The 27855-nt window shown below is 41.1% G+C and overlaps 2 protein-coding genes and 2 non-coding genes across 6 annotated transcripts; 3 read left to right on the forward strand and 1 right to left on the reverse strand.

Annotated features, from left to right (window-relative positions):
* Nucleotides 1-525: 525 nt before the first annotated feature.
* N6AMT1 (N-6 adenine-specific DNA methyltransferase 1) lies at nucleotides 526-9751 on the reverse strand. 3 transcript variants are annotated; one of them, XM_063447075.1, is made up of 7 exons: nucleotides 9710-9751; nucleotides 8804-8935; nucleotides 7143-7229; nucleotides 5688-5778; nucleotides 4830-4913; nucleotides 4584-4725; nucleotides 526-1154 (listed from the first exon to the last, which is right to left on the reverse strand). In XM_063447075.1, exons 1-7 carry the CDS (start codon nucleotides 9730-9732, stop codon nucleotides 1042-1044), a joined length of 672 nt encoding a protein of 223 aa, XP_063303145.1. In that variant the 5' UTR covers nucleotides 9733-9751; the 3' UTR covers nucleotides 526-1041. The 3 variants fall into 3 exon arrangements, with proteins under 3 accessions (XP_063303145.1, XP_063303148.1, XP_063303147.1); XM_063447078.1 differs by having other exon boundaries at nucleotides 9714-9725; XM_063447077.1 differs by lacking the exon at nucleotides 9710-9751 and adding an exon at nucleotides 9605-9649.
* Nucleotides 9752-17404: 7653 nt separating this feature from the next.
* RPL18A (ribosomal protein L18a) lies at nucleotides 17405-22187 on the forward strand. Its single transcript, XM_063445140.1, has 5 exons — nucleotides 17405-17487; nucleotides 19234-19413; nucleotides 20527-20656; nucleotides 20755-20864; nucleotides 22037-22187. Exons 1-5 carry the CDS (start codon nucleotides 17470-17472, stop codon nucleotides 22127-22129), a joined length of 531 nt encoding a protein of 176 aa, XP_063301210.1. The 5' UTR covers nucleotides 17405-17469; the 3' UTR covers nucleotides 22130-22187.
* LOC134603896 (small nucleolar RNA SNORA68) lies at nucleotides 18994-19124 on the forward strand. Its single transcript, XR_010090634.1, has one exon. It is a non-coding gene; the product is annotated as a small nucleolar RNA SNORA68 (small nucleolar RNA).
* On the forward strand, nucleotides 19785-19915 carry LOC134603895 (small nucleolar RNA SNORA68). The gene has a single exon (XR_010090633.1). It is a non-coding gene; the product is annotated as a small nucleolar RNA SNORA68 (small nucleolar RNA).
* Nucleotides 22188-27855: the final 5668 nt, after the last annotated feature.

A 27855-nucleotide genomic window follows, 5' to 3' on the forward strand; every position in this document is an offset into this window, starting at 1 on the left:
AGGCTGTGGTCGCTGCTGCACGCAATGTTGATGGTGAACAGATCAAAACACTGACAGAATCCATGGATGGCAGGCTTTTGAGTGTCCTTGCAAAGAAAGGTGGCTATATTGGTCACTGATTTGTTTTTGTTATGTTTTTGAATGTCAGAAATGTATATTTGTGAATGTTGAGATGTTATATTGGTTTCACTGGTAAAAATAAATAATTGAAATGGGTATATATTTGTTTTTTGTTAAGTTGCCTAATAATTATGCACAGTAATAGTCACCTGCACACACAGATATCCCCCTAAATAGCTATAACTAAAAACAAACTAAAAACTACTTCCAAAAATATTCAGCTTTGATATTAATGAGTTTTTTGGGTTCATTGAGAACATGGTTGTTGTTCAATAATAAAATTAATCCTCAAAAATACAACTTGCCTAATAATTCTGCACTCCCTGTAATGGATCGTTCTCATATTTTGGAGGTAACAGAGCCATATAGACATATTCCTATTCATCATTTAAAACATTTAGTCAAATCTAGCGCCCCACCAACTTAAAATGTTACCAGCCGCTGCCAACGAACAGTTTAGGGTTTATGATGGTGATGTACACTACATTTAAAAATATGCTTAGATATAAAATTAACAAGCTTCACTAATGTAACATATACCATTCATCCTTTAATTAGGTAAAATTGTGCAACATGCCACATGGAAGTTGCCAGAACCACACAAGACATCAAGTAGGCTCCCAGCTTCTGTGGAAACATAGCACAGCAAAGGAGGAATCCAATATCCAATACAGCAGGGTGTCATGGTAACTGATAATTCTTTGTATATTGTAGGACCGTTAAGGTTTTGCTGTCTTACGATCACAGAAAGTGTTGTTCAGAAACAGGCAATATTACCCATCACTTTCATACTCTAGTCTAGTAAGTGAAAGACACAACAGACACATTGATACAGTCATTATGACCAATTCATTTCCCCCCATACATTCCTCTTAGAGGAAACATTAATTAAATAAATAGCATATGTGAATGCTAGAAGGCTTAGAGCAGTCCTTTTCTAAATCGCAACACAGTCAGGTGTTCCCTGCCCGCTTGTCTGGAGAGCATCTTGGAGCCTGTTAGTTTGTAGGTCTTCATAAGATCAATAATTTCATCTGCAAATAAACAAGGGGAGAAATCTAAATTGAAAGACACTCAATAAATAATCTTGGTGAAAAGGTGTAGTAATGCACATACCCTAACCGATCATAGTTGTTATTTTTAATGGTTAACCTAGAATCCAACAGTATGGTGTCACTAATTATAACAAACCACAAAAAATGTAACACACAGTAGTAAAAGAGAGTGTCCAGATTACCTCCAGAATGTTAAATATGGATATGAAATGAATCACATATCCAATACATTCAAACATAAAACTAATATGTATCATTTAATTATCATTTTAATATTCCGAGTCTCCAAAATGCAAGTTATAACTTGTTATGCTAGCACTACTCCCTACTCAAAAAGAAATATCATTAAGAATCTTAGCCAAGACTTTATCCATATAACCACCACATGGCAGAATGTATGACTTGGAACATACATAACATCTCACACATTAATGTTATCATGTATACTGTAAGCAAACACAATTTAAAAGGACACCGAAACAACAGTCGCACTGCTCAATTCTCTGCCATTTAAGCGTTAAGTCACTTTTGTTTCTGTCCATGCAGCCCTAGTTACAATTCCCGGTACATAAAAATTTAGTTTTTTTACCAATCAAATGTTAACTTGCTTTAGAAATGTTGATCTCTTTTGTAAGCCGAAATTTACTCAGACACAGAGTCTAGAAGGCTATTAACAGAGCAGAAGATACAAAATTCTACATTAAACAGAATGTGCAATAAATTAAGTTAAAACGTTAGATGTCTCTCTACAGGAAGTGTTTAGGAAAGCTGTGTAAATCACATGAAGGGAGGTGTGACTAGGGCTGCATATCCAGGGCCGGCGCTTCCTATAGGCAGACTAGGCAGTGGCCTAGGGCGCTCTGTGAGAGGGGGCGCCCACAGGGGCTGTAATACTGTCTGAATCCTTCAGAGTAGAGTATGCTGGCAGTGTTTACTCACGGAAAACACTGAGACCCTGCCTCCACCTGTGATAAGAGCCGCTGGAGTCCTCCCCTCACTGCTTCTGCCCTCCTCCTTTTTGTAAATTAACCAAATAAAATGCTTTCATTAAAGCTTAGGGGTTACGATCATAACCCTGCCTCTGCCCGCCCACAAACAATTAACTCCGCATCTCCCACAACTAACCCCGCCTTTCCCTGCCCCATTCTAACTCTGCCCCCTGCCTGCCTCTCCCGCCTCCTCCCAAGTCCCTGCCTCTAGAAATCCTTTGAAGAGGCGGCCAGTGGGAGAGAGAAGCTTCCTGTGCTGCTCCCTCTGTCCTGTTCCTGGTGGGAGAGATCACAGAAAGACTGGAAGCATGACACAGAAAAGGTACCACACTGACTGTGCTGCTTCCAGTTACCCTAGCCCCCACCTGACTATGTGAGGGATGAAGGAGGGCAGCTTGCTGTGTGTGTGTGTGTGTATATGTTTTAGGCAGTGTGTGTGTGTGTGTGTGTGTGTATATATACACATACATATATATATATATATATATATATATATATATATTAGGCAGTGTGTTTGTATCGGGCAGTGTGTGTGTGTATCAGACTGTTTCTGTGTGCTTTTTAGAGTGTGTGTATGAATTAGGCAGTACTGTGTCTACACCTGACTAGTGTGTCTCTACTGGACAGTTTGTGAATGCATGAAGCAGTGTATGTATGTATTACGTGCATGTAATATGATATATTGCACAGGTTGCATCAGGGATGTGGAATGTATGTCACCCAGCGATGTTTTGTTTTTTTTGTTTTTTTTTAAACTCTTTTAGGGCTGCCTTAGTAGGTGTTGGTGCCAAGCAGGGAGTCTATCTCAGGCAAGTGAAGGGATAGTATAAATGGACCTGGCTGCAGCTCACAGGGAGGTGTGAAGAGCTGCAGCATCCACTCCAGGGTCAGTGTTAGTGTTCAGTTTGTGTGTGTGTGTGTATGGGTCAGTGTGTGTGTGAGTATGGGTCAGTGTTGGTTAGTGTCAGTGTGCAGAGTATTTCTGTATGGGTCAATGTGTTTATGTATGAGTCATTGGTTTTGTGTTTGGGTCCACTTTAGTCACTTTAACAAGTAGATTTAAAAAAAATTAAAAAATTCATACCCCTGTATGTATCGGTGTGTGTGTGTGTGTATTATATATATATATACACACACACACACATATATATATATATATATATAGCAGTGTGTGAGTATGAGACAGTTTGTGTTTTGGTGTATGTATTACATGTATGTATAAATCATACATTTAAAAGTACTTAATAGGCAGTATGTATCTATAAGGCAGTTTGTGTATGTATTAGGCAGAGTGTAAGTGTATGCATTAGAAATAGTTTGTGAGTATGATGCAGTTTTTATGTATGTATGTATTCGTAAGTTTCTGTGTGCTTGTATTTGTATGTATAAGAGAGAGGTGTGTGTGTGTGTGTGTGTTCGCTAAGAGAGATGAATACTCCACACAAAGTATTTCAACTTGCTGAAGTGCTTTATATGTCTGAAGTTTGTCATTTTCTTGACAGTATATAAAATTACTGATATCAATAGAAATTTGACCTTTTATACCTTGGGTCAAAACACCTCGCTGTCTGTCACACAGCTAGGAAGGATTTCTTTCACATCCTTTAGCCCCACAGAGGTAACAGAAGAGGCAGATGTGCTGTTCTAGCATGCACCTGCTCTCTCCATTTCTCAATGAGCTGAACTAGGGAACCATAGGAAAGCGGTCATCGAGTGCGCATGCGCACAACTGCTGCCCCAGAACAGGGGCTTCTCAGTGAGAAGCCTCTGATTGGACGGCTTGCAGGAAAAAAAAAAAGTACATTTTCTTTAGGGGTATAACTACTAAATTGATAAAAGAAATCAGTGGAATGTTTCCTTTTGGAGTTTAGTGAATGAACTTGTGGAACTATCTCATGAGGGGTCGGCAAAATGGGTTTTTGCCTAGGACGGCAGAATTTCTTGCACCGGCCCTGTGCATATCCCATTGTATAGTACTGTTGAATTTGTTAACGCTTTATAAATAATAATAGTTTTAAAAAGTGATTTAACTCCTAAATGGCAGAGAATTGAGCTTAACCCCTGGTCAAGACCACAAATGGGTTCCTTTCTAAGAAAAAGCATAAAATATTAATAGGGCCCTAGGTAACTTCCCATAAGTTGTTTACTATATCAGCACTACTTCTCCAAGTATACTGGAGACTTCTTTGGTTCCAGGAAGAATCTATGCCTATAAATAAACAAGTGACTTAATCAAAGCGATGCCAAAATCCAAATGGCAGCTTGACCAACCTAGACAGATTTAATTCCGCTAAATCACTGACATTTTAATGGGATTCACAATAAATATATATGTACAGCTAACCTACGTAAAACAAAAAAAATTCCAACAAAGAGCGCTAAAGTGTTCGTTTTGAGGAATGTTCTTATGGCTTCTTACCGGGGTGGTTTTCTTTCAGTACCAGTAAGTAGAATACGCCAGTAGCAGAAAGTAATTTTTGAACCAACGGAAAGAATCTGTCCATTACTTCACGGCCATTTGTGCCTCCAGCCCACGCTGCTTCAATACCATGACTTCCTACCTAGAAAATTAAAAAGACGAAAACAATGTCAACGTTGTCCACATGGAAAAATATTTGAGAAATGCCCCATGAGGTTTTTTTTTTTTTTTATTAATAAACAATACCTCTTCAGAGGGGGTCACGACATAGGGTGGGTTAAAAAGAAGAAGGTCAACTTGTCCCTGTAACCTTGGCAGTAATCCACTGACCTGTACAGATAACAAAAAAAGGACAAATAAGAGCCGTTTCACAGTACACAAAAGTATATGGAATGTAACCAATTAAAAGTGAAACAAAAAATTATATTCTCAATTCCTATATTCCAGGTCAGCCGCTAATTTAACTGCCATGTGATTTTGAGATAATAATTACTGATAGCTTAACTCCTATTTAGTATTTAGTTCCCCTTTAAACCAAGCCCAATTGATTACAAGTTGCCAAAACACTGAGTAAGTTTATTTAGCTGTTCCTTAGTTCTGTGTCCTAGACCAAGGATTAGCCAACACCACTTCTAATTTCAACTTCCTTCTCTACTGTGGGTGAAAAAAAAGGCTCAACCAAAGGGTGACAGCGATTACTGTAGGTGATGAGCCAACCATTGTGGTCTCAGTCTCATGCTTCTGATACTTAATTTCTACCTAGCCTGCATTATTGTCACAGGCAAAGTAGTGAATACTAAAAACATGGCATCCACATTTTGCACTCTCTCAAAAAATATGTATTTAGAAAAAAAAAAAAATTGTATTTTGTGTTGTGCTAAATCACAATGGTCATTAATATTTACCTAACCAACACTTGATTACTAATATTATAAAATTGTGCAGACCTACTACTTGCCATGTTTGACAATGTATGATAATATTATGCTTGTGACTGCTGTTGTGGCAAGACGGGCTCCTTTGTTATAACTTGCACAACAAAAAAGAAAGAATAAAAAAAAAAAAAAAGTAACTTAATATATACTTAAGCATACCAAAACTTACCAAATCAGTCACAATTGGTTCAATGTGTACTTTATTAACTTGTGATGTCTCCAAAGTACACAAAGCTGCCAGTGGGTTAATATCGGTACATCTGAAAGCAAAGCAGCAATGTTAGACATTTTACTGTGTTTTCAACGCATTACACAGTATGCTACTTTAATATTATCCAAATTATAGTCTATGAAAGGCACAGCTGTGCAAAAAAAAAAAATAAGTCTGGAAACCTCAATGAAAATAGAAGAACTTGGTATTGGTAAGAATGTATTCATGTTTTCTTCCTGGCCTACGTGAGGATTTGGATAAAGTTCTCTACATGAAATTTATAGACCTAGCCATATCCTTCCGACATTAAAAGGACACTATAGTACCCTGAGGGTGCCCCCACCCGCGGCGTTGAAGGGGTTAAAACCCCTTCATCAACTCGCCCTTTTCCTTCTTTTTTCTAAAAAACTGCTATGTTTAGAGCAGGCAGGGTTAACCCTAGAGGGACCTGACACACAGACCACTTTATTGAGCTGAAGTGGTCTGGGTGACTATAGTGTCCCTTTAAGCGTCTCACACCATGAATACCACTGATAAGAGGTACTCAAGACAAGGTAGGTCCACTCAGATCTTCCCTACTGTACATTTGGCTACCAGATTCCTACTGTTTGCCCCTTCACCCCTAATGCCACTCTTTCCCTCTCCCTGCAGAGAGCTCACTGCTACAAAGACAAACTCCCTCTCCCCAGGAACCTGCATGCTATCAGTCTTAGGTAGTGACACATTCCAGGAGTAAAAGTTCTCTTTAGGTTCTCCTAGTAGTACTTCAGAGTTAGAGGTGTTGCGGAATAAACCCACCCCTAAAAGAAGATCTAAGAGAAACAAATGAAATGTCTACTGCTGAATACTTTCAGTGAGACGAACTGCTCCATTTTGTTAAAAACGCCTTGATCAATTCCTTATAGAAGTTATCAGGTCCTGTACAGTTCCTACCTACCCCCACAAAGAGCTGTGTACTGCAGTTGAACTCCTCCTTATATTGTCTGTGTTTATATAGTGGTTGTGTGTGGTGAAACACTGAAAGGGGACACTTTCATATATTGAAAGAGATAGCAAAATAATGTTCATTTTTATAATAGAGAGGGTGACTGATGCAGTGCTTAACATTTCTGTTGAGTTTTATAAAATATGTTCCCCTTGGCTTGACAAACATCTGGAGCAGGTACCATGGCTTTTTTCATGTTTTTAGCTATTCCCCCCCCCCTTTTTTCATTCTTTCTCCATTTGTCTGGTCTTTCTCGATCAATTTACATTTGAGTCTTCTTATTAATTATTATAGATTATTTCATTTCTAGTACCTGGAGGATACATTTGACTTCTCTCTCTATTGTGAACACATTTGCATACACTTTAAATGTTAAATAAATAATAATTATAAAGAAAGAGTAAAGTTAGTGATAAAGTTATACTTACAGATACCAGGTGTTTGGTCCAAGTAATGACGCTATGAATGCGGAAACAACGCCTGATCCACAACCCACTTCAAGACAGATTCCAACTCTACAATAAGTACAAACATATATTCTGAAGTGATATACCATCTCCTTCAAAGTGTCCAATAACCTTTATTCTGAATATGCCGAGCAACAATTTTTAGAGATACCCTGTTTTCTTCAGTTTTCATCACCTAAGCTCATACCAGAATTATGTGTCTGTTTGTTCTTGCTCTCAAACAACTGACAAGAAGCTGAAGGTGGAAAAATTGTATTTTCTGGTGCCACCACCGATTAATGGAGATGCCCATAATCTGCTATGACATAATTTGTCATATCTTCACTCAGAAGTGAAAGCACAATCCCCATCCACCTCTCAACGGTGCCAGCACTAGAAAAACTGCTTCCTGCTCTTTATAACCGTAAGGATGGGGAGTGAGACAGGGAAATTATGAGAAGAAAGGATGTGGCATGAAAAGTATGGGAGGGGTAATGTTTTTTTGATGACTGTAAAGGGAAGGTGATAACTATGGAGGAAGATATGAGCGCTCTGGAAGGTTATGACTACGGAGGACCCTGAGAATAACAGCCTATATACAGTAGGTGGGGTGAAAGATATATAGGAAGCAGAGGTGGTTGATGAAGCTGATGGAGAATTTTTCCAAATCAGCACTTTTTGTTTAATATTTTTTTAAATCACAGTCTAATCTGAGGTTTATTTCCCTTAAATATTATATTGCCATATAGGAGGACAAAACATGTAATGAAAGCATGAGAAAAAAAAAAATTGAAATCACAATAAAAAATGCCAAAGGAAATGTCGTTGATCAAGGGAGTAAAACACCCAGACACCACCTCTGGCACTAATAGATACAATATTGTACACACATTCTCATGCACAGGCACACAAACGGTCACTAGTACAGAGCCCCAGCCTAGCCACTCCGCCCCTGGTGCTTTAGTCATTTTTAGTCATAGACAACAGGCTCGTAGGCAGGCCTATCTTTTAGGACGTCAATAATAAGAAAGGCCAATGGGCCCTAACTTGGAAACCTTAGTCAATTTTTGTCAACCTTGACTTTGCCTATAAGACAAAGTATTCCTAAAATGACCATATATGACATTGCCGCTTTAATTAGCTCTGACCTGATTTTATCTAGGGAAGGATATACCAATTGTTAAATAAACAACAACAAAAAAAACACAGGATCCTCCGAAGACACATTGAAACTGCTGCCATAAAAAAAACAAAAAAAAAACCACCGCAATAGTATTCCCTATATCAGTAGATTGTTTGTTCCTGTTTTTTAATGCAGTAAAATGTGGTGGGGAGCCATTCCATCTGCCCCTAGGGACAATCCTCCACTTATCTGGAGAGTTTATTGTTAAGAGGAACTACCACACTAAAAACATGGATTGCTGAATGAGCCAGGTTGGTGTAGTATGGTCTGAATGAATTACTCTTGTGATAAGTAAACCATGCTACTCGTTTAAATTGATATGTTTTACATTATTCAATAGCTTCTGTATATATGCAATCAAAATGCTTCACTGAAAGAAATGCATATGGTTACAGATTCATTTGGAGTTTAGAAAAATATAGGTAGAAACCTCATTCATTTTGTTGTGTAGATTGATTACCTAGACTTCAGCTCTTCGACATCTTTCTCCAAAGCATCAATTAAAAGAAATGAATCTTCTGCCGGGTCATAAACATTAATAAAGTCACCATGGCCGACATGTGAATAGACAGGAGTAGGAAACATTTCTTCCCTGAAAAAAAAAGTACAAATTCGCCATTAGATTTTAAAACCAAATGACACAGAATTGATCTGACATCCGACCACTTACTAGATCAGGCATAGGCAACCTTCAGCACTGCAGATGTTTTGGACTACACCTTCCATGATGCTTTGCCAGCATTATGGGTAAAAGAGCATTATGGGGGGTGTAGTCCACAACATCTGGCGTGCCGAAGGTTGCCTCTGTATTAGATAGTTAAATAGATTGCAGATGTGCTTTATATAAAGATACTTTTTCTGTCTATTGCTGTTGTGAAATGTTTTATTTTCAATAAGTGGCCTCAGAGCAAATATATGTTTATAACCATAACTATAATTCTATCAAACTGACATTCCTCCCAATTAAAGCAGACAATATATAATAATAATAACAAATATATATACACACATTTTTTGTTTTACAGCAATAAACTTTTTTTTAGGGACTAGACAAGACTGACATAAAAAGCCATCATGGGGCGAAAACATAAACTCAAGTAACCCTAAACATGGAGCCCATGGATGCCAATGTAATGTAGAGTTTAAATCACTAACTAATACAGTTTTGTGTCAGCTCATAACACAGTAGACCAAAGAGATTTTTGTTCACTGAAATGAATAGTACAACATGCTTGGAATGGTTTTTGCTTGGGTTATTCACTGAAGATGCTGCACTTGGCTGCACCGTTGTCCCTCACAACTGAAATAGGTCGCTGCCCCAATAAAAATAAAAACAGAAATCAATGACAGCAATGAACCAACTTACTCACTTAGCCACCTCACACGCATGCGCTCTGGCTAATTCTATGAGTGTCGCACGAAGATGACGTCTCTGAAAGCACGTGGTACCAGGAAGTGGGAAGAGCGCCTGTGCTTCATGCACGTGTTCTAATACAATGTGCTAACGTGAATCGGATGCATTGAGATTCAGAGCGGTCAAACAAACACAGTTCCATTCAGAGTGATATTGAATGGGCAGTAATATCCAAAGATACACTATTCTACCTTTATTCAGTGGGTTATATGTGGAGGGATACTCAAAAGTGTTGGGACAGCCCCGATTTAGGGGTCTTATTCCGCTGTCCTGGTTCAGGGCAGTTTAACAAGGAGTCTGTTTTGTCCGTAATAATTATATATGTATACATTTGGTCGCTGATTTGTACAATGTAAATATAAAATTCGAGTAGAATTGGGGTTCTGTCATGTTTCTTGTAAATACAACATGAAGGTACAACTTCATACTAACAAAATAAACAGACCAAAGATACATTTTTATACAGATTGTGTAGCTCTTGCTAGGTTGCTAAAAAAAAAAAAAAAAAAAGGTGTTAGAAAACATACATCCAAAGTGTCCCTATTAAGGAGGGACAGTCCCTATTTTGGGCCCAAATCACTCTGTCCCTCTTTTCTATCCAATGCCCCCCTTTCCTTTGAGCTCCGTATTGTGTGTCAGGGTAGGCAATAATACAGTCATCTGTGTGTAAACTACAGTAAATGTGTTTAGAAATCAGTCTGTGTAAATAAGAAACATTGTTCTTTTTTTTACTTTGTAGATTGGTCTATTAGGTTGTCAGATTAGGATAACAGTATCATAGAAACATAGTAAAACATAATGAAGCATAGCATGTCATTATAGAGTAACAATGTTATTATGTTCCCCTGGTGCAACCAGCGTCTGCCTTTCTGTTGTGTCGTTAGACCTCGGTATGTGTGGTTGTTGGCTGATTTCTACTCTAGTGTAAATGAGTGGGGCCAGGAACAAGCACATCACGCCCTGATATCCTATAGCTAAGGTGTAGGTATTGTGAGTAAAAGAAGCTTGGGAAGTAGATGCCTTTGGCTGCTTCCCCGTGTGCAAGGGTGAGTACCGCCTGTGTTTACGCAGCTGTGTTATCGTGACTTGATAACCCTTGACTGCGGCTCATCACCTTGCCGGGGGCCCGGCATAAGAAAAGCATTGATACAGGTGACATTTCATTCTTAGTTATCTGTGTACTGGGTGACGTTTGGCTAGCGACTGTGAGGTGTTTTAACACCTCCAATTGGATGCGTAGGTGGGTCGCCCGCTTCCCAGGGGGTGTGAAGATTAGGACTGTAGGTTAGCTGCCTGACTCTAGTTTGTGCACCTCGTGTTAGTGTTCCTGTAGCCTCCTAAAGAGGTTAATCAAGGTTAATGTGTGGGTGTGTATCACCCGTGTTGAGCTGTGGTCGGCAACATAAGTTTTATATCATTCATACAGAAGTGTGACAGAGGCCTTTCTCGGCCCATGTCGCAGTGTATTGTTATGCCCATCAGTCCCCGATAGGAACCCCGGATCAAGGGCACGTCAACTGAGCGTCCGCCACTTAGGAGACTCTTGGGTACCCACAAGTGTCAGTCTCAACTTTCGTAGTTCAGGGTGCCATACAAATGTCTATATGAGTGGTATAAAGTCGGAGTGGGGTTGTCCGTGCCCTTGGCGTTGTTGGTTTGTAGAGGGGAGGTAAGTCCGAAGGTTGGGCCCGTGTGTTCTGCCCTGGGTGGCAGCCTCCCTTTCTCGCTTTATCAATGCTGGGGGACCTCTATGCTGGAGGAGACTTACGAGGGGTCTTGCCTCCCCTGGTGTCATGTGTCCCAACTGGTCGGGGCTTGCGCTTCTATTTCAGGCTGGGGTTCGCTGCCTCTTGTGTCCCTGTCGCCTGCTGCCCCGGGGGAGGTGAGCAGAGCAACCACTGAGCAGTTAAATCTACGTTAAATCTAAGTTCGAATACTTTACATTTTTTTTGGAGTGAGCCTTGAGTTCCATGCCTGAGAACATGATGGGGAGACGCTCTCAAAAATTCGACCTTCTGCAAGAAATATAGGCCTCATCCTGTCACAGCTTCCAAGGTTCAAAATGGCAGATCCGAACGTCGGCCTAAGAGGAGAAGAGGAGAAGATTATCCAGACATGCTGACTACCCGACAGAATAGCGCAATACTAACCCCCAGGGAAGTTAATACTCACTTGGCCACAAAAGGGGACATCTTCAATTTAATGGTGGACATTAATGCCTTTTTCACAACAGAATTGGTCGTCCTGAAGGAAGACTTTAGCATTCTTACTGGTCGAATTAAGGCCACAGAGAAAGATATCCAGAGAGTACAGAAGCTAACTAAAACTTGATGTATGCATACTTCTAAGGTAGAACAACTCGAAGATAGAGGCAAAGAAACCTAAAAAGCCGGGATATACCTGATGCTATTGATTCAGGAGAACTTTCCCAGTTTATTAGATGCTTGTTTACTGCTATTCTGCCACCAAAACAGGTGAGAGGGCTTCATTATAGGGGCTTTAGTGACTCACAAGACCACCAAATGCTCAACCCACAGTGGGTCAAAATGTCATTATGAGCTTCAAGTCCTGCTGTGATAAGGACCTTTTTGTGAAAGCAGTCAAAGGACAAACTCCTTTTATTTTTGAACGACACTCTAGACACTCTCTACCTTTTCCATGACCTATGTCGCTTTACTTTACAGGGCGCGCTTCTCACGAGGTGGTGATTAAACAGCTTAGAGAGGCAGCGATTCCATATAGACGGGAAACACCCTGTGTATTGATAGTCGATAGTGAAGGGCGAAGATACAAGTTGACATCTAAATGGGAGACAGCTGGAATTTTGCCAGCCCTAGGAGTATCTGCTACTCCATCACTGACTAAAGACCCAGAGACATCGCACTCCTGGGATGTCGATAACATTAAAGTTTTTATTCCAAGCTGTTTCTCTGCACCTAACTTGAAGCGAATAAAGAATCAACATTGAGGGACTACTCTTCCATTGTGCTCCTCAGTTTATTTTTCTTATCATTTCTCAATGCTTTTGGATGATCACTTAATATTTAAAATACCTGGGAATACCACTCGGTTGAAATTCCATGACGCTTAGCCTCTTTAATTCACACCCGCTCACCCGAGCATGGAACTACAATTTTTACAATCTAAAACCCTCTACCCCCCTGGGTAGATGAAGCATTTATTATAATGCTGCCCTATTCATACTTAAACGTGCCTTGCATATATTTTTAGCCTTCTGTGCCCAATAGGCTCTTTAGTACTATTTGTTTAACTCACTTTAAATTGCAATCCCTATGTGTTTAAATAAAAATGGGCAGATCCTCATGCAGATTTGTTGATGCTTTGAGTGATTGTTATATTCTAAGTTACAATAATTTTAACTAAACCTAAATTCGGGATGATTAACACTGCATATATGTTTTATATTGTCTTTGCATATGTTGCACTTTATGCAAATGTCTCTGAGATGTACCAGCATACCCAGAAAATTAAGAAAAAATAAAACAATATTTGATTATACATTTTATTTGCTGGACTTGTACATTTAATTTCCTGTTCCAGGACCAAGAGAAGACCTGTATCAATATCCATGTTGGAAGGTGGTAGTATACTGGCTACATATTATGTTATTATAAGTACTACCACCTCTGATGCTCGCCTTCAAGACTTCTTGAGGGCTGTGGAACTCACTTCCCTCCTCCGTTAGATGCTCACCCAGTCTCCACTCCTTCAAAAAATCATTAAAAACCCACTTCTTTATAAAAGCGTATCAATCAAACTGTTAATAGCTCCCGACTGATTCCTCTCTTGCAACTGTCACTAGTCTAATACCACCCTTACCTTTTGTGTCACTTTACACCACTCCCTCTAGCATGGAAGCTCTTTGAGCAGGGTCCTCAACCCCTCTGTTCCTTTGTGTCCAACTTGTCTGGTTACAACTACATGTTTGTTCATCCACCCACTGTAAAGCGCTGCGGAATTTGTTGGCGCTATATAAATAATAACATAATAATAATACTATTTACTGGTTACCTACTTTGCACTCCAATGTCTTGACCTAGAGAACTTCTCATCTAACCTCCAATCTTTCCTTTTACCTATCTCAAACCTCACCTGCCCTAGCTATGCAATCTCCTTCCTTTTCTCTCAACTAGACATCAAGGCACCTCCTACACTTAAAAACAGCAAGCGCCCCCAACTACAACCTTGGCACACTAAGTTGACTCGTTACCTCCAAAAATGCTCTTGAACTGCTGAACGCTGCTGGAGGAAATCTCACTCCGTATCTGACTTTCTCCACTATAATATAAATTTATGCTGCGCTCTTACAGCTTGGCTCTTTTCTCTGTAAAAGTAAATTACCTCTGCTGGCGACTATGTGGACATGGGGGGAGCTACATCCACATGTGGTGGCAGTGCCACAGAGTACAAGAATATTGGCAGAGGGTAGAGACCCTCAGCTCAGATATCCTCCAACGAAGGGTGCCCCTGGACCCATGGGCGTGCCTCCTGTCCAAATCGACCGACGGCATACACAAATATGAGCAAAAACTACTGAACCTGATCTACTTAGCAGCACGTAGAGCCCTGGCCCAGCAATGGGCCTCCATAGACACCCCACCCATAGCGCTAGTAATCAACAAATTGCGGGACAACCACCTAATGGACAGGTTAACCACACAGGTCGGAAACACCACCACAACCTTCCAAAAAGTATGGGACTTATGGGAACGATACAACACTTAACTGCCAAAACAACACCAAACGGAGGGGGGGAGGGGGGTGCAGATCTTCGGGCTATGGAAACACTGGGTACCCTTATGATGCTGGGGGAGGACCACATGCATTGGACAAACTGCTATGTATATTGAGCAAACCAGCACTCTTACATGTGAACAGTGAAGACAATCACAGAACAAAAATATACATATTTCCATAACCCTTCAAACATGCAACTGTAACCCTGATTCTAAAAAAGCCCATGCTTGACCCTAACTGCCCGTCCAGCTACCGCACTATCTCGCTACTGCCTTTTGCATCCAAAATCCTTGAAAGACTTGTGTATGTGAGACTGATAGACTTCCTCAAGTGCAATTCTCTGCTCGACCCACTTCAGTGTGGTTTCCGCGCCCAGCACTCTGTGGAGTATCAAGTGATCTACTTGTTGCAAAATATCATGGTCACTACTCTATCCTAATTCTCCTTGACCTTTCTGCTGCATTTGATACTGTTGATCATCAACAGCTTCTTCTCATCCTCCGTAATCTCGGTCTACGAGATATTGCTCTCTCGTGGTGCTCCTCCTACCTCACCCAGTGATCTTTTAGCACTTCATTCTCTGGCTCTGGCTCTGCCTCTTCCTCACAACCTATCCCTGTTCGTGTCCCCCAAGGTTCAGTCCTTGGTCCCTTCCTGTTCTCGATCTATACTGCCAGGTCCTTTGGTTTCCAATATAACTTCTATGCAGATGACACGCAAATCTATTTGTCCTCATCTGATCTCTCCCTGCCCCTCTTGACTAGTGTCTCTTACTGACTCTCTGCTATTTCTAACTGGATGGCTGCCCACTCACTTAAACTTAACTTAAACAAAACAGAACTTCTGGTCTTTCCTCCCTCAAGTGTTGCTACTCCTGTTTTTGTCTTCCTCCACGTTAATGGTGCTACCATCAGCTCCACCACGTAGGTTCGTTGCCTAGGTTTTCTCTTTGACTCCGACCTCTCCTTCACCCTTCATGTCCAGTCTATCGCCAAATCCTGTCGCTTCCATCTCAGAAACTTAACGCCAGATGCGGCTAAGGTGCTGGTCGCTCTGACGAAGACCTGCGTCTATCCTCTCTTCGTACTCCCACCTCTGATGCTCATATCCAAGACTTCTCTAGCGCTGCACCATTCCTGTGGAACTCCCTTCCCTTTTCCGTTAGACGCTTACCCAGTCTCCACTCCTTCAAACAATTATCAAAAATAATTTTTTGTCGGGTCCTCGGTCCATGACTGTGGACCCCAAACCAGGAGGGGGATCAAACCAGGATCAGGATGCTCATGAGACCTTTATCACATGGTCTGCGGCTCTGCAGACCGATGAGCTGTCCACCAGACCACCAGGGAGGACACTGGACCACCAGAGACTTTATTACATAAAACAAAGATATATTACAGAATCCCCACGACCTCCAACCTTTCTCACAGTGCCCACACTGTCACCCTTCCCCCCACTGTCACCAACACTGTCACCCTCCCCCCACTGTCAACAACACACGCACATTGCCCTCCACACTGTCACCCCCCGTGTCACCAACACTGTTACCCTTCCCCCCACTGTCACCAACACACACACATTGCCCTCCACACTGTCACCATCCCCCCCCATTGCCACCAACACACACACCGCCCCCACTGTCACAACACACACACTGCCCCATACACTTTCACCCTTCCCTTCACTGTCACAACACATACACTGCCCCCACACACTGTCACACTGATTCCCACTGTCACCCTACCCCCCCCCCCCACTGTCACCAAACACACACTGCCCCCCCCCCACACTGTTACCCTCCCACAAATGGCTTCCCCCACACCGTTAGGTGTGAGTGTGTGTGGCATATTAATGTACATGTTTTTTGTTTGTTTATTTGTTTTGTTTGGACAGCACTTCATCTTTAGACCCAGGCAGCACAATGTCTTGGACCAGCCCTGACTAGCGTCAAGCTTTGTCAGCTCACCCAGCTGTCTCGCTGATCGGTTGACAATATCTATGGAATGTCTTACAGTATCCTCCATAGATATCATTATTTTGCTTTTACACACGTGCGTGTACAGTATTGACATGTGCTCCTGGGAGATGAAGCACCAGGACCTGGAGAAAAAATATGGGGGCACCTGCAGGGGACAGAAACAGGTAACTAAACTATGCTGCACCCCCGGGCCACCGCACACCAAGCAGCGATGTCACCATTGGGGATCTTTGCAAAATATCAATTATGATAGAGACGCGTTAACACATCTTAATAGTTAAACCTATTACTGAACTTAATAATCACTCAATAGGACAGAATTGGTGGAAGAAATACTGGTACTGCCCTTGGTGGACACCGGACAACAACAATACACAAAGACATAGACAGGAAACACCTGAGGATAGTTATAAATCCTTTATGAGTCTTTAGTTCTCCATATTATCACACTTATTAATATCACTTTTAATCCATACAGCAGGATTTAGAGTAATGTTATACATTTCAATCCATGTTTAGGAACTTCTGTCAAGACTTGATAAAAGTCCCTGAATGAGGACAGAAAAATTATATTTCTCTCTATACATTTTATCCTACTTTCACAAAAGCTCATTTGCTTCAATACATATATATATATATATATATATATATATATATATATATATATATATATATATATATATATATATATATATATAAATAATAGCTATAGTCCATACACAGCTGCAGTGTTACTAATAGGAATCAAGCAGCCCATGTCAGAGCGCCATCTAGTGGACACAATGTACTGGCCGCATTACACCACACATTTTTTTTTTTTTTTTTTTTCAAAAGAGCCCTTTGATTGACGTCTTTTTCATCCAATCACGACGACTCTCTCCCTGGCGGCCGTCCAATAGATTGTAGCTCTCGTGGTGACGTATAGCGGCTCGAGCTGCAGCACTTCCTTTCTCTGGTTGGCAGGCATCGAGGCAACATGAAGGCGTCGGGCACTGTAAGGATTTCGGGGGGAAACGGGGCCCTCGGAGCCCCAGCTGCACCATCCCGCTCCTAGAGTTAGGGCCACAGCCTGCTCGAACGGTCCCCGAGGCCGAGGGCCGATTAAAGGCGGTCTATGGCCGTGAAATATTTAGCTGGCCGCCTGCGGCCTCCAACATGGCGGCTCAGACTCAGCCATGCGGCCCCCGGCTGGGGGACAGGAGAACTAGCAACCGGGGCTGGGATTGGGGAGCTGGCAGACAGGGAAAGGGGATAGGGGAGCTAAATGCTGGGGATAGAGGGGGCTGGCAGCCGGGACAGGGGGTAGGGGAGCTAAATGCTGGGGATAGGGGGTCTGGCAGCCGGGACTTGGGATAGGAGGGCTGGGGGTAGGGGGGCTGGCAGCCGGGACTGGGGATAGGAGGGTAGGGGGGCTGGCAGCCGGGACTGGGGGTAGGGGGGCTGGCAGCCGGGACTGGGGGTAGGGGAGCTAAATGCTGGGGATAGGGGGGCTGGCAGCCGGGACTGGGGATAGGGGAACAAAATGCTGGGGTTAGGGTGGCTATCTGCAAGGGTCCCTGGGGGGATTAATAAAGCAATGCTCGTTTTATAGAGGGTCTGTCCATGGGCCTTAGGGCTAGCTGGGTCTATGTAGGGGCCCTGGGATGTCCTGCCAGTCTGCCTTTTATACAGATATATACTGTTGCATATCTCCAGGAGCCCTTTGTACATTTAAGTTTATTTTTAAGTTGGGTTATATAGTACTTGGGGTTTTCAATTATTAGAATTCTATAATTGTTTTTTGTGTTAACACCAGGACTACACAGGGCTAATGAAAGGAGTCCTGCACTACATTTGCAACTGTGCTGTTACAGCAACCCTGTCTCGTGTTTGCAAATTGAGCTCTTAATTAAAACTAGTGCCATAGTGTAAGACCCACTTTTAATCAGGTATTGGTCTGGCATCTGTTAAAGCACTAGCAGGGTTATTAACGTAATTCAGAATACAAAGTCAACTTAAATTAAGGCAGAAGTAGTCCACATGGAAGCATAACTGATCTATTTTCCCAGTGGCTATTTTTAAGCTTTAGTTTTGAAATTCACCTTTAACTTTAGTGAATGATCACATATAAATAATTTAAAGTAGTTTTGTTAATTGTGATTTGTTTGAAATGTATACATAATGATATGGCTATTTAAAGTGTCAACAGATATATTAACACTAAGGCTCACCAATATTTCAGTTTAACTAAATGAAATGTTAATGGCTAGAAATAGTTGTTGGCATTTAGCCTTCATTATACAACTTTAATTTTGCTACATTTGAAGTTTGGGGGGGAAAAGCACTCTAGACTAGTTTTGTTACGAGCGGTTTTGTTGAGCTCTGTTACAGTGAAGTTTATTTTAGGCTATCACACTCCAATTTAAAAGACTGTTAAATCAAACCTAGTTTGTAAGCTAGCATCCACTATGTTAATATTTGTTTGCTTTAATCTGCTTATTTTTAAAATCTGCTATAGCATTATGCACGCAAAACCCAAAGTTCATCATGTCTCCAAATGATGATCTTGTCTGTTGTGCAAAAAGTAAAGGTACCTTGTCGCCTTTCTTGAGCTGATGTGCTCATGGAAGTGAAACAGAAGGAGCCACATTAAATGTATACAATCTGGCAGGGTTATAAAATACATTGAAAATGTTTGTGTTCACTGTGAATCTAAATTGAATGGATACGTTGAGTTATACAACTACTTTTAAAATTTCAGCTGAGGGAGTATAAGGTTATCGGGCGCAGCCTGCCAACTGCAAAGGTTCCATCACCACCTCTGTATCGTATGAGGATTTTCGCTCCTAATCATGTGGTTGCAAAGTCTCGTTTCTGGTACTTTGTATCTCAACTTAAGAAGATGAAGAAGGCATCAGGAGAGATTGTTTATTGTGGCCAGGTAAGTGCACCCAACCTTCATTAACTATATACAATGTTCTATTAGAGATGGCTACCAGAAATTACAACCTAGTGGCTCTTGCTGTGTTCGGTGTAGTGCACATAATGAGGTCACAGCCAGCTTGGGCTTCGATTTTTCTTTTTTATATATATTTTTGCATAAACACTTAAAATAATTTTATTTATTGAAATATTAAAATCTTTTTTTAAACATATTAACTGACTTAAGGAGTAGACCGGATGCAGTGTAGGCACTAGGGGACCTAGGAGAGTTGTCAAACCATGCCAAAACCGTTTGACTACATACTGTGGCCTGGTGCTTAAAGGATTTTTTTTTTGGATTTTTGTTTTTTAAAGGCTCAGATCAACAAATTTGCACACATAACCCAAAGTTCATTATTTGTCTGTGTAATGATCTTGTCTGATGTGCATACATTATCAGTATCTTGTCGCCTTTCAAGAGCTCACATGCTTTTGAAAGTGAACATGAAGATACAACACATACCTTGGTTAGACTAGGTAAGGGAATAACCTGAATGGACAGAAGATTAAATGAGAAGAACGTGTACATGGTTATTCAATAAAATGGGAACTGATGAAGAAATTGGCAGAATTACTGAAGCTAGATGCTGATCATGTTGCGTATTCATTGGCGAAGGGCTTCAAGTGAGCCCTCCAGCCAGTGAATGGGTCTCTGTGCACCCAATTGGCATTAGCCAGCCCACAACTCGTAATGCTGCCGGAGATGGAATTACAACTCTGGCAGGTGAATTGAATGTCTTTTGCAACATTTCAAACTGAAACCCTGCACATAGACTCCTAGCACCATGCCCACTTTAAAACACTAAAGTGGTCATGGTGCTTGGAGTAACCTTTAATGCTAAAATCGCTCACTTGGAGAACTTTAGCATTTTGACATGCTATTTAAATATTGTGGCCACTTCACTTGTCATTGACAGTAGAACAGCATGTGAAGGGGATTTTTTTTTTTTCCTGTTTTCTTTACATAGTTCAGTAAATTGATGTTGATAGATGGTTTTTGTCTCTATCAACAAATTCCTGGATGTGGTGCTTGGTTTATTAATTGCGGTGCCAACAATGCTCCCTCTTGCAGGTGTATGAGAAAACTCCACTGAAGGTGAAAAACTTCGGAATCTGGCTGCGTTATGACTCTCGTAGTGGAACACACAACATGTACAGGGAATACAGAGACCTGACCACAGCTGCTGCTGTAACTCAGTGCTGTAAGTAACACTCCTTGTATAAGGGCTCTCAGGAAGCAATTTAAAATTCCAGCTTGCGTTGTGACTTAACATTTATTTATTTTTATTCCACCCCTCAGACCGTGATATGGGTGCTCGCCATCGTGCTCGTGCCCATGCCATCCAGATCATGAAGGTTGAGGTGATCCCTGCAAACAAATGTCGTAGACCTGCCATTAAGCAGTTCCATGTAAGTATAATATTCATTTAAAAACTTAGATTTTTTTTTTTAAGTCAATGCTATAAATTGGATAAATAAAAGTTGATGTTCTAATGCTAACAATTTTATGGTATACTATAATAATACAACCTGGGAATTAGACCAGAGTGAAATATTCTATATACAATGATAGTAGAATCTAGAAAAACAAAAATAGTAGATCATAGCATAACACTGTTATGTGTAATAAGTGAATAAGTGGTAGTGGTATCTAACTCACAAACTAAGGTAGAAATCAGGCCTCTCACCCCCTTGGGGTATATGGAGTATGAACCTTGATAGCCGCTTCAAATGCACAGTTCAAGGAGGTATATATCTTTAAGGTATATACCTCCTTGAACTGTGCATTTGAAGCGGCTATCAAGGTTTATACTCCATATACCCCAAGGGGGTGAGAGGCCTGATTTCTACCTTCGTTTGTGAGTTAGATACCACTTATTCACTTATTACACATAACAGTGTTATGCTATGATCTACTATTTTTGTTTTTCTAGATTCTACTATCATTGTATCATCTGGTCTAATTCCCAGGTTGTATACATATATTGTATGCTCATTGGATGTGGGTTCCACTTTGTTGTTTTTTGTCTCACTATTTGGGTGATCAGTGAGGTTCACCTAGGACCCCTTCTATTATATAGATTTTTTATCTGTAATTAGTCAGTATACTATTTTGTTTTCACTCATACTATAATACCTTAGAAACGTAAATCCATACTGTTGATAGCCTAAACAAAAATTTTTTTTAACATGTACCTCTGTCTAATTGTTGTAATGCGCTGGAGTACCTCACACGCGAATGTTATAAACTTACACACAACAAAATTATAAATAAAAAAAACTTCGATGTAAGGTGAACATTCAAAGGATTATTTAAAGAGAAATAGAAAATTGTCACTTTGTAACAAAAACTAGCAGTTTGGCTTTCAAGAAATAAACGCCTTATGACCGCTTTTAAAATTGCATGTTTTGTAATTGTACATCATGTTAGTCTTTAACCCCTTAAGGACACATGACATGTCATGATTCCCTTTTATTCCAGAAGTTTGGTCCTTAAGGGGTTAAGTCTTCAGTGAATTAGGTTAAATTAAGGGGGAATAAAATATACACATTGTGAAACATAATTTTTTCCTTCAATTTAGGACTCAAAGATCAAGTTCCCTCTGCCACACAGAGTTCTGCGTCGCCAGCACAAGCCCCGATTCACCACCAAGAGACCAAACACCTTCTTCTAAACAAGGCAGAAATAAATATTCTCTTGTTCTTTGGGCTAATAAAATTGTTTGAAAATTTGTTTGTATTTCTGTATCATTATACTAAATTCATTTATACAAAATAGTGCTTTCTAAAACTCCTTTTTTGCTGTCAGAGGCTTTCTTCAGCTTTTGTTGGCGCTAGAGCACATTGATCAGCAATGGCAACATGAGCTTGTGACTCAGTACAGAGACTTTTGATTGGTCAATCCACTGACAGTGTGCTGGGGATAAAAGGAAGAGCTAGCATTGGCTGCAGACACCAGATCTGCAGCTTTTGCGAGCTTTTGTCCCCAAAACAAACATGGAGGAAAAATACACTACAAAATACATAACCTACTTCTTCCGTGTGGTTTTCATACCTTAATTGGGTTGGGACACTGATCTATCCAATCGGTGTCTTTTACCTAGGGATTGTGTTTAATTGCATTACAATTGACCAATCTGTCATTGCAAGGTCCCATGATGACTGGCACCCCCTCATTCTTGGTCACTAAGCACCCTATGGGGGGGGGAGGGGGGTGCTTCTTGTCCTGAGAGACTCCTAGGTAAGGGGATGTGGCTGGCTGTGGGCCGGAAACAGTGCAGTGGCCCCAATGCCTGCACGGTGCCTTATGCACTGTGTATATCCAATAATATGTATATAGTGGGATTATACAATTAAGTGCTACTAGGCAGTTTTTATGTAAATATACTTGATTCTTTCATGCAAAGTGTATAGCCGTGTCAGAGTAGCAAATGTGCATACTAACTAAATTCATTCTTAATTAAGATCTGCACATAAACACAAACACCTAGGCATGGGTGTAAACCCATATACACTCGTCCGGGAACTGTAGTTGCTGTGAAAGTTAATTTTTTCCTCCCATTCTTTCTAAAATTGCTAAGGAGAATCATGTCGCTCCTCGCAATGAACAGATGTGCAGGCCTGTGGGAGTCTTAACTCACAGGCATCCGGTCTCAAACAGAAGCCCGGGTGGCTCTTGCCACTTCCCTGTGTTTTGGGGGGGCTCTTATTTGACATATGTCCAAATATACTGGTGGGGGAATGAATGGTCAGCTCCTCCTGCACAGTTCCCTCATGAACCCTGTAGTTTGCCAGCAGCCTGTATCTGAAGTCACTTTGGCACCTCTACATGGTGAAGATAGGGGCTATGCAGGAAGAGAACAGTGAACCCCAGACAGATCAACTCCAGCTCACCTAGGGACAGGTAGGGAAGCTGAGCATGTCTGATTATATAGGTATGAGTTTAGTAAATAGCTCCCTAATTTGGTATCTTTAATTATGTCAATCCTGCATAGCAAATTAGGTAGTTATCTTCTAAGCTGCTGAAAGATTAAAATTAAGAAAATTGCTCCCTAAACTTGTATCCCTAATGTAGGATTGCTGTATTTAAGAATACAAAATTAGCTGTTTAGCAGATGGCTCATGTGGTATGCTTATACCTACGTCTATTCTGATGCTCGCCTTCAAGACTTCTCTAGCGCTGCACCGTTCATGTGGAACTCCTTTTCCGTTAGACGCTCACCCCATCTCCACTCCTTCAAATAAATACCGTATATACTCGAGTATAAGCCGACCCGAATATAAGCCGAGGCCCCTAATTTTACCCCAATAAACTGGGAAAACTTATTGACTCGAGTATAAGACTAGGGTGGAAAATGCAGCAGCTACTGGTAAATTTCTAAAAATTAGATCCTAAAAAAGTTATATTAACTGAATATTTATTTACAGTCTGTGTGTATGAATGCTGTGTGTATAATGAATGCAGTGCAGTGTGTGTATGAATGCAGTGTGTATATAACGAGTGCAGTGTGTGTATGAATGCAGTGCAGTGTTTGTATGAGTGTGTGTGTGAGTGCAGAGCATTGGTGGGGGTGGGCATTTTATTAATTATTATTATTTAATTGTTATTGTAATATTTTTTTGTTATTTTTTTTTAATTTTATTTTTTTTTACATTTATATTTTCGTCCCCCCTCCCTGCTTGTTAGCTGGCCAGGGAGGGGGGCTCTCACTCCCTGGTGGTCCAGTGGATGGGCTGTAGGAGGGGGGCTGTCAGGAAGCTGTAACTTACCTTCACCGCAGCTCCTGTCAGCTCCCTTCTCTCTCCTCCGTCCGTGCAGCTCTCAGGTCAGCTCCCTCTGCAAGTCTCGCGGCCGCGCGGAGCGTTGCCACGGTAACCCGTGGCAACGCTCTGACCCCGCGGCTCTCGCGAGAGTTGCAGAGGGAGCTGACCTGGGAGCTGCACGGACGGAGGAGAGAGAAGGGAGCTGACAGGAGCTGCGGTGAAGGTAAGTTACAGCTTCCTGACAGCCCCCGGTCCTTGTCTGTATTATGGCAATGAAAATTGCCATAATACAGACAACTGACTCGAGTATAAGACGAGTGAGTGTTTTTCAGCACAAAAAATGTGCTGAAAAACTCGTCTTATACTCGAGTATATACGGTAATTAAAAACTTTTTCACAAAAGCATATCAATTAAACTGTTAATAGCTCCCACTTGATTCATCTCCTTCAAAAAACAAAACATTAAATCTTCAGTGAATACTATTCTACCAAATTTATTTACCTTACCTTTTGTCCGTTTACTCCACTCCCTCTGGCATGTAAGCTTATTGAGCTTGGCTCTCAACCCCCCTCTGGTCGCCTAAATGATGCTTGACATCCACAAACTATGCATGAGGACTTCCAGCATCACTGGAATCCCCATTATGTGTTAATGCTAGCGATGAGTGAAGGAGGACCTGAGCCAACGGCACTGGAACCCCAGTAAGTGATAGAGGGGGTTGTTTTCATGGCACTATAGTTTCCCTTTAAGGATACCAAATTAGGGAGCCACTTACTATTTTCATTTTATTTTTTTTAAATTATATAAATGTCTTCAATCCATTTGCAGACATGGTGTGTGTGGCCTTCTTGTAGAAAACTTTGCCAACCACTGACTTAGGCCATAATACTTGATTACATATTCTCCAAATTGGCTATAGCAGGGGTGCACAAAAGATAGATTCCCATATGTATAGGTGATACTCAAAAAATTAGAATATGGTGCAAACGTTCATTAATTGCAGCAATGCAACGTAAAAGGGGAAACTAATATATGAGAGATGCATTACATGCAAAGCAAGATCGGTCAAGCTGTGATTTGTCTGAAAAGTATAAGCATGCATATGGACTCAGTACTTGGTTTGGGCCCCTTTTGCAGCAATTACTACCTCAATGTGGCGTGGCATGGAAGCTATCAGCCTGCGGCACTGCTGAGGTTTTATGGAAGACCAGGATGCTTCAATAGTGGCCATGTCTCATCTTTCTCTTGTCAATGCCCCATAGATTCTCTATGGGGTTCAGGTCAGGCGAGTTTTTGGCACAGTAATCCCACGGTCATTGAACCAGGCTTTGGTGCTTTTGGCAGTGTGGGCACGTTCCAATTCCTGCTGGAAAATGAAATCAGCATCCCCATAAAGCTCGTTTGCGGAAGGAAGCATGAAGTGCTCCAAAATCTCCTGGTAGACGGCTGTGTTGACCCTGGACTTAATGAAGCACAGTGGACCAACACCAGCAGATGACATGGGTCCCCAAATCAGCACAGACTGTGGAAACTTCACACTGGACTTCAAACATCTTGCAGTGTGTGCCTCTCCATTCTTCCTCCAGACTCTGGGTCCTTGGTTTCCAAATGAGATGCAAAAGTTGCTCTCATCAGAAAAGAGGACTTTGGACCACTGAGCAACAGACCAGGTCTGTTTTTCTTTAGCCCAGGTAAGGTGCTTCTGACGTTTGTTTTGGGTTTTTTTTGTCAATCTTTATTTTATTGAGGCATATATGAAGGGTACAGAAAAAAGAAAGGGAAATGCAAGGGTATTCCACAAAAGATAAGGGTTAATACAGCTGTAACAATGCTATTTACATTTCCGAAATAGACGTGCCTCATTTTTTTTTTTTTTATAGGACTTTTAACAGAAGCGTAAATTAAACAAGTTGTGTTAAGATGCAATCTAAAACAACGGTTATGTGAATCACGTTAAATAGGCTAAACATCGCTAACTTTAAGGTTGCTTAAGTTAGTGTTAGGATTAGGTTACATGCTGGGCAGGGTTCAACTGCGAATATTCGTGTCAATTCTGTTTAGGTACACGCTGGGTATCACACAGTAGGCCCCTTGGAAAAGTTACATTAACTTTACACGCTAGGTACACGCTATAACTACAGCTATCATAATAAATTGCTTAAGTGAGTAGTGACAGTCGCTGAAGGTTACTATACTTTTTTTGGCAGGAGTCATCGCTTTCTCATCTACACATTTCTGCTTCATTTAAACGTTGCTTTGTAATACTAAGGCTTAGGTATTGTTGCTTTTACGGCCCCAAATATCTCACCAAGGCATTCACACAGATATTTTTTTTATATTAATTTGTAAGTCGTTTAACGTAAACTGAGCATAAAACAAGAATGGGTATTACATTAGCAAGCAGTCGTATGTTTGCAGTAGCTTTCAACGGTAATACGTATGTACAGGTATATGCCAAAGATCTTTAAACATCTATAAGACGCCACTTTCTTTGTTAAAACATTTTTCCATTGGCTTGTGGTGTAGCATAAACATATTATAACCAAAAACAGAGCCTATCTAGGTGAACTGTTAAAATAGAGAGTTGGTAGGCTATATAACATCATAGACACGCATTAGAGGTTTAAGGTGTCAGGCTGAACAGTCAAGATTATTGCAAGCTAGCTAACTGTCCGAGTATTCATCAGTAGGAAAAACATTTGTAAGGAGGCAACTACGCTAAATGCGCATACAGTGATGGCTATGCTCAAGGCTAAGCATATATGGCAGTGTGTGTTTACTAAGAGCTTACTTTTACACTTCACTGGGCACATGACTGGCGTGTACACATGTATAAGGTGCCTATGTTGCTAGGCTGTATATGTTGAGTGTATTCCTGTGTCTCACTGTGATAAGAGTAAGCTAAAGGGTTGTAGCGTAGTTTTCCAAATAAAATTTTAAGAGAGATTATAATAAGATAATAGCATAACGTTAAACGAGTAGGCAATGTGGTAAGCAAAGTTAATTCATTTTACTATCTAGACTGAATTAGTAAGGCATAACTAGATTAACATTTATCTTACACGTTAGGCAGATCATACATTTCTGTCGAGTAGGAATACATAGTTCCTCGCTTGCATTGCTTGCCAGGTAGAGCGGGTAAGCAGAGCTTCGTTTTATGCATGAATAGGCTCAACAACGTTTTTAGAGCAGGGAGGGTGATTTCCTAAGGCGTCATTGCACCAATATTAGTAATGTCGTAATGACACAAGCTTACTAAGTACGGCTGTATGTACAAAGAATACAGCCTAATTATAATGGTGCAGGCATGGGAAATAGAATATAAAGGTTGCAGCGGTAGTTTTATATTTACGGCTGGCAGGTTGAGCAGTCTCGGATTCAGCGTAAACCTGTCACTCGGAAACCGGGGGTTAGAGTCCAACAGGAACTTGAGGCGAGTTCTTAATCGAATGTTCCGTGGGGTGCGGGTGTGTGTCCGCTGTCGCCTGCTGAGCTGACCCCAGGGCACAGGAGTCGTTCCGGTATCATCCGATTCCCGTGGTTGGCAGCTGTGATGCAGTCGCTTGGTAATCCTGTGGTCCGCTCAAACTTGAGGAAAGTTGGGGGCGGAGCCTGACAGCCGCAGCGACTGGTCGC

The sequence above is a fragment of the Pelobates fuscus genome, chromosome 3 (assembly GCF_036172605.1).
Source record: "Pelobates fuscus isolate aPelFus1 chromosome 3, aPelFus1.pri, whole genome shotgun sequence".
Classification (NCBI taxonomy): domain Eukaryota; kingdom Metazoa; phylum Chordata; class Amphibia; order Anura; family Pelobatidae; genus Pelobates; species Pelobates fuscus.

Excerpts from the sequence above, each read along its gene's own strand:
- N6AMT1 (XM_063447075.1), bottom strand. The coding sequence starts at position 9,732 with ATGCGTGTGAGGTGGCTAAGTGA. Across the intron at positions 7,230-8,803 it reads GTCGAAGAGCTGAAGTCTAG|AGTTGGAATCTGTCTTGAAG; the intron begins GTAATCAATCTA and ends TACTTATTGTAG. Across the intron at positions 1,155-4,583 it reads ACTGAAAGAAAACCACCCCG|ATGAAATTATTGATCTTATG; the intron begins GTAAGAAGCCAT and ends GTTTATTTGCAG.
- RPL18A (XM_063445140.1), top strand. Across the intron at positions 19,414-20,526 it reads AGATTGTTTATTGTGGCCAG|GTGTATGAGAAAACTCCACT; the intron begins GTAAGTGCACCC and ends TCCCTCTTGCAG. Across the intron at positions 20,865-22,036 it reads CTGCCATTAAGCAGTTCCAT|GACTCAAAGATCAAGTTCCC; the intron begins GTAAGTATAATA and ends CCTTCAATTTAG.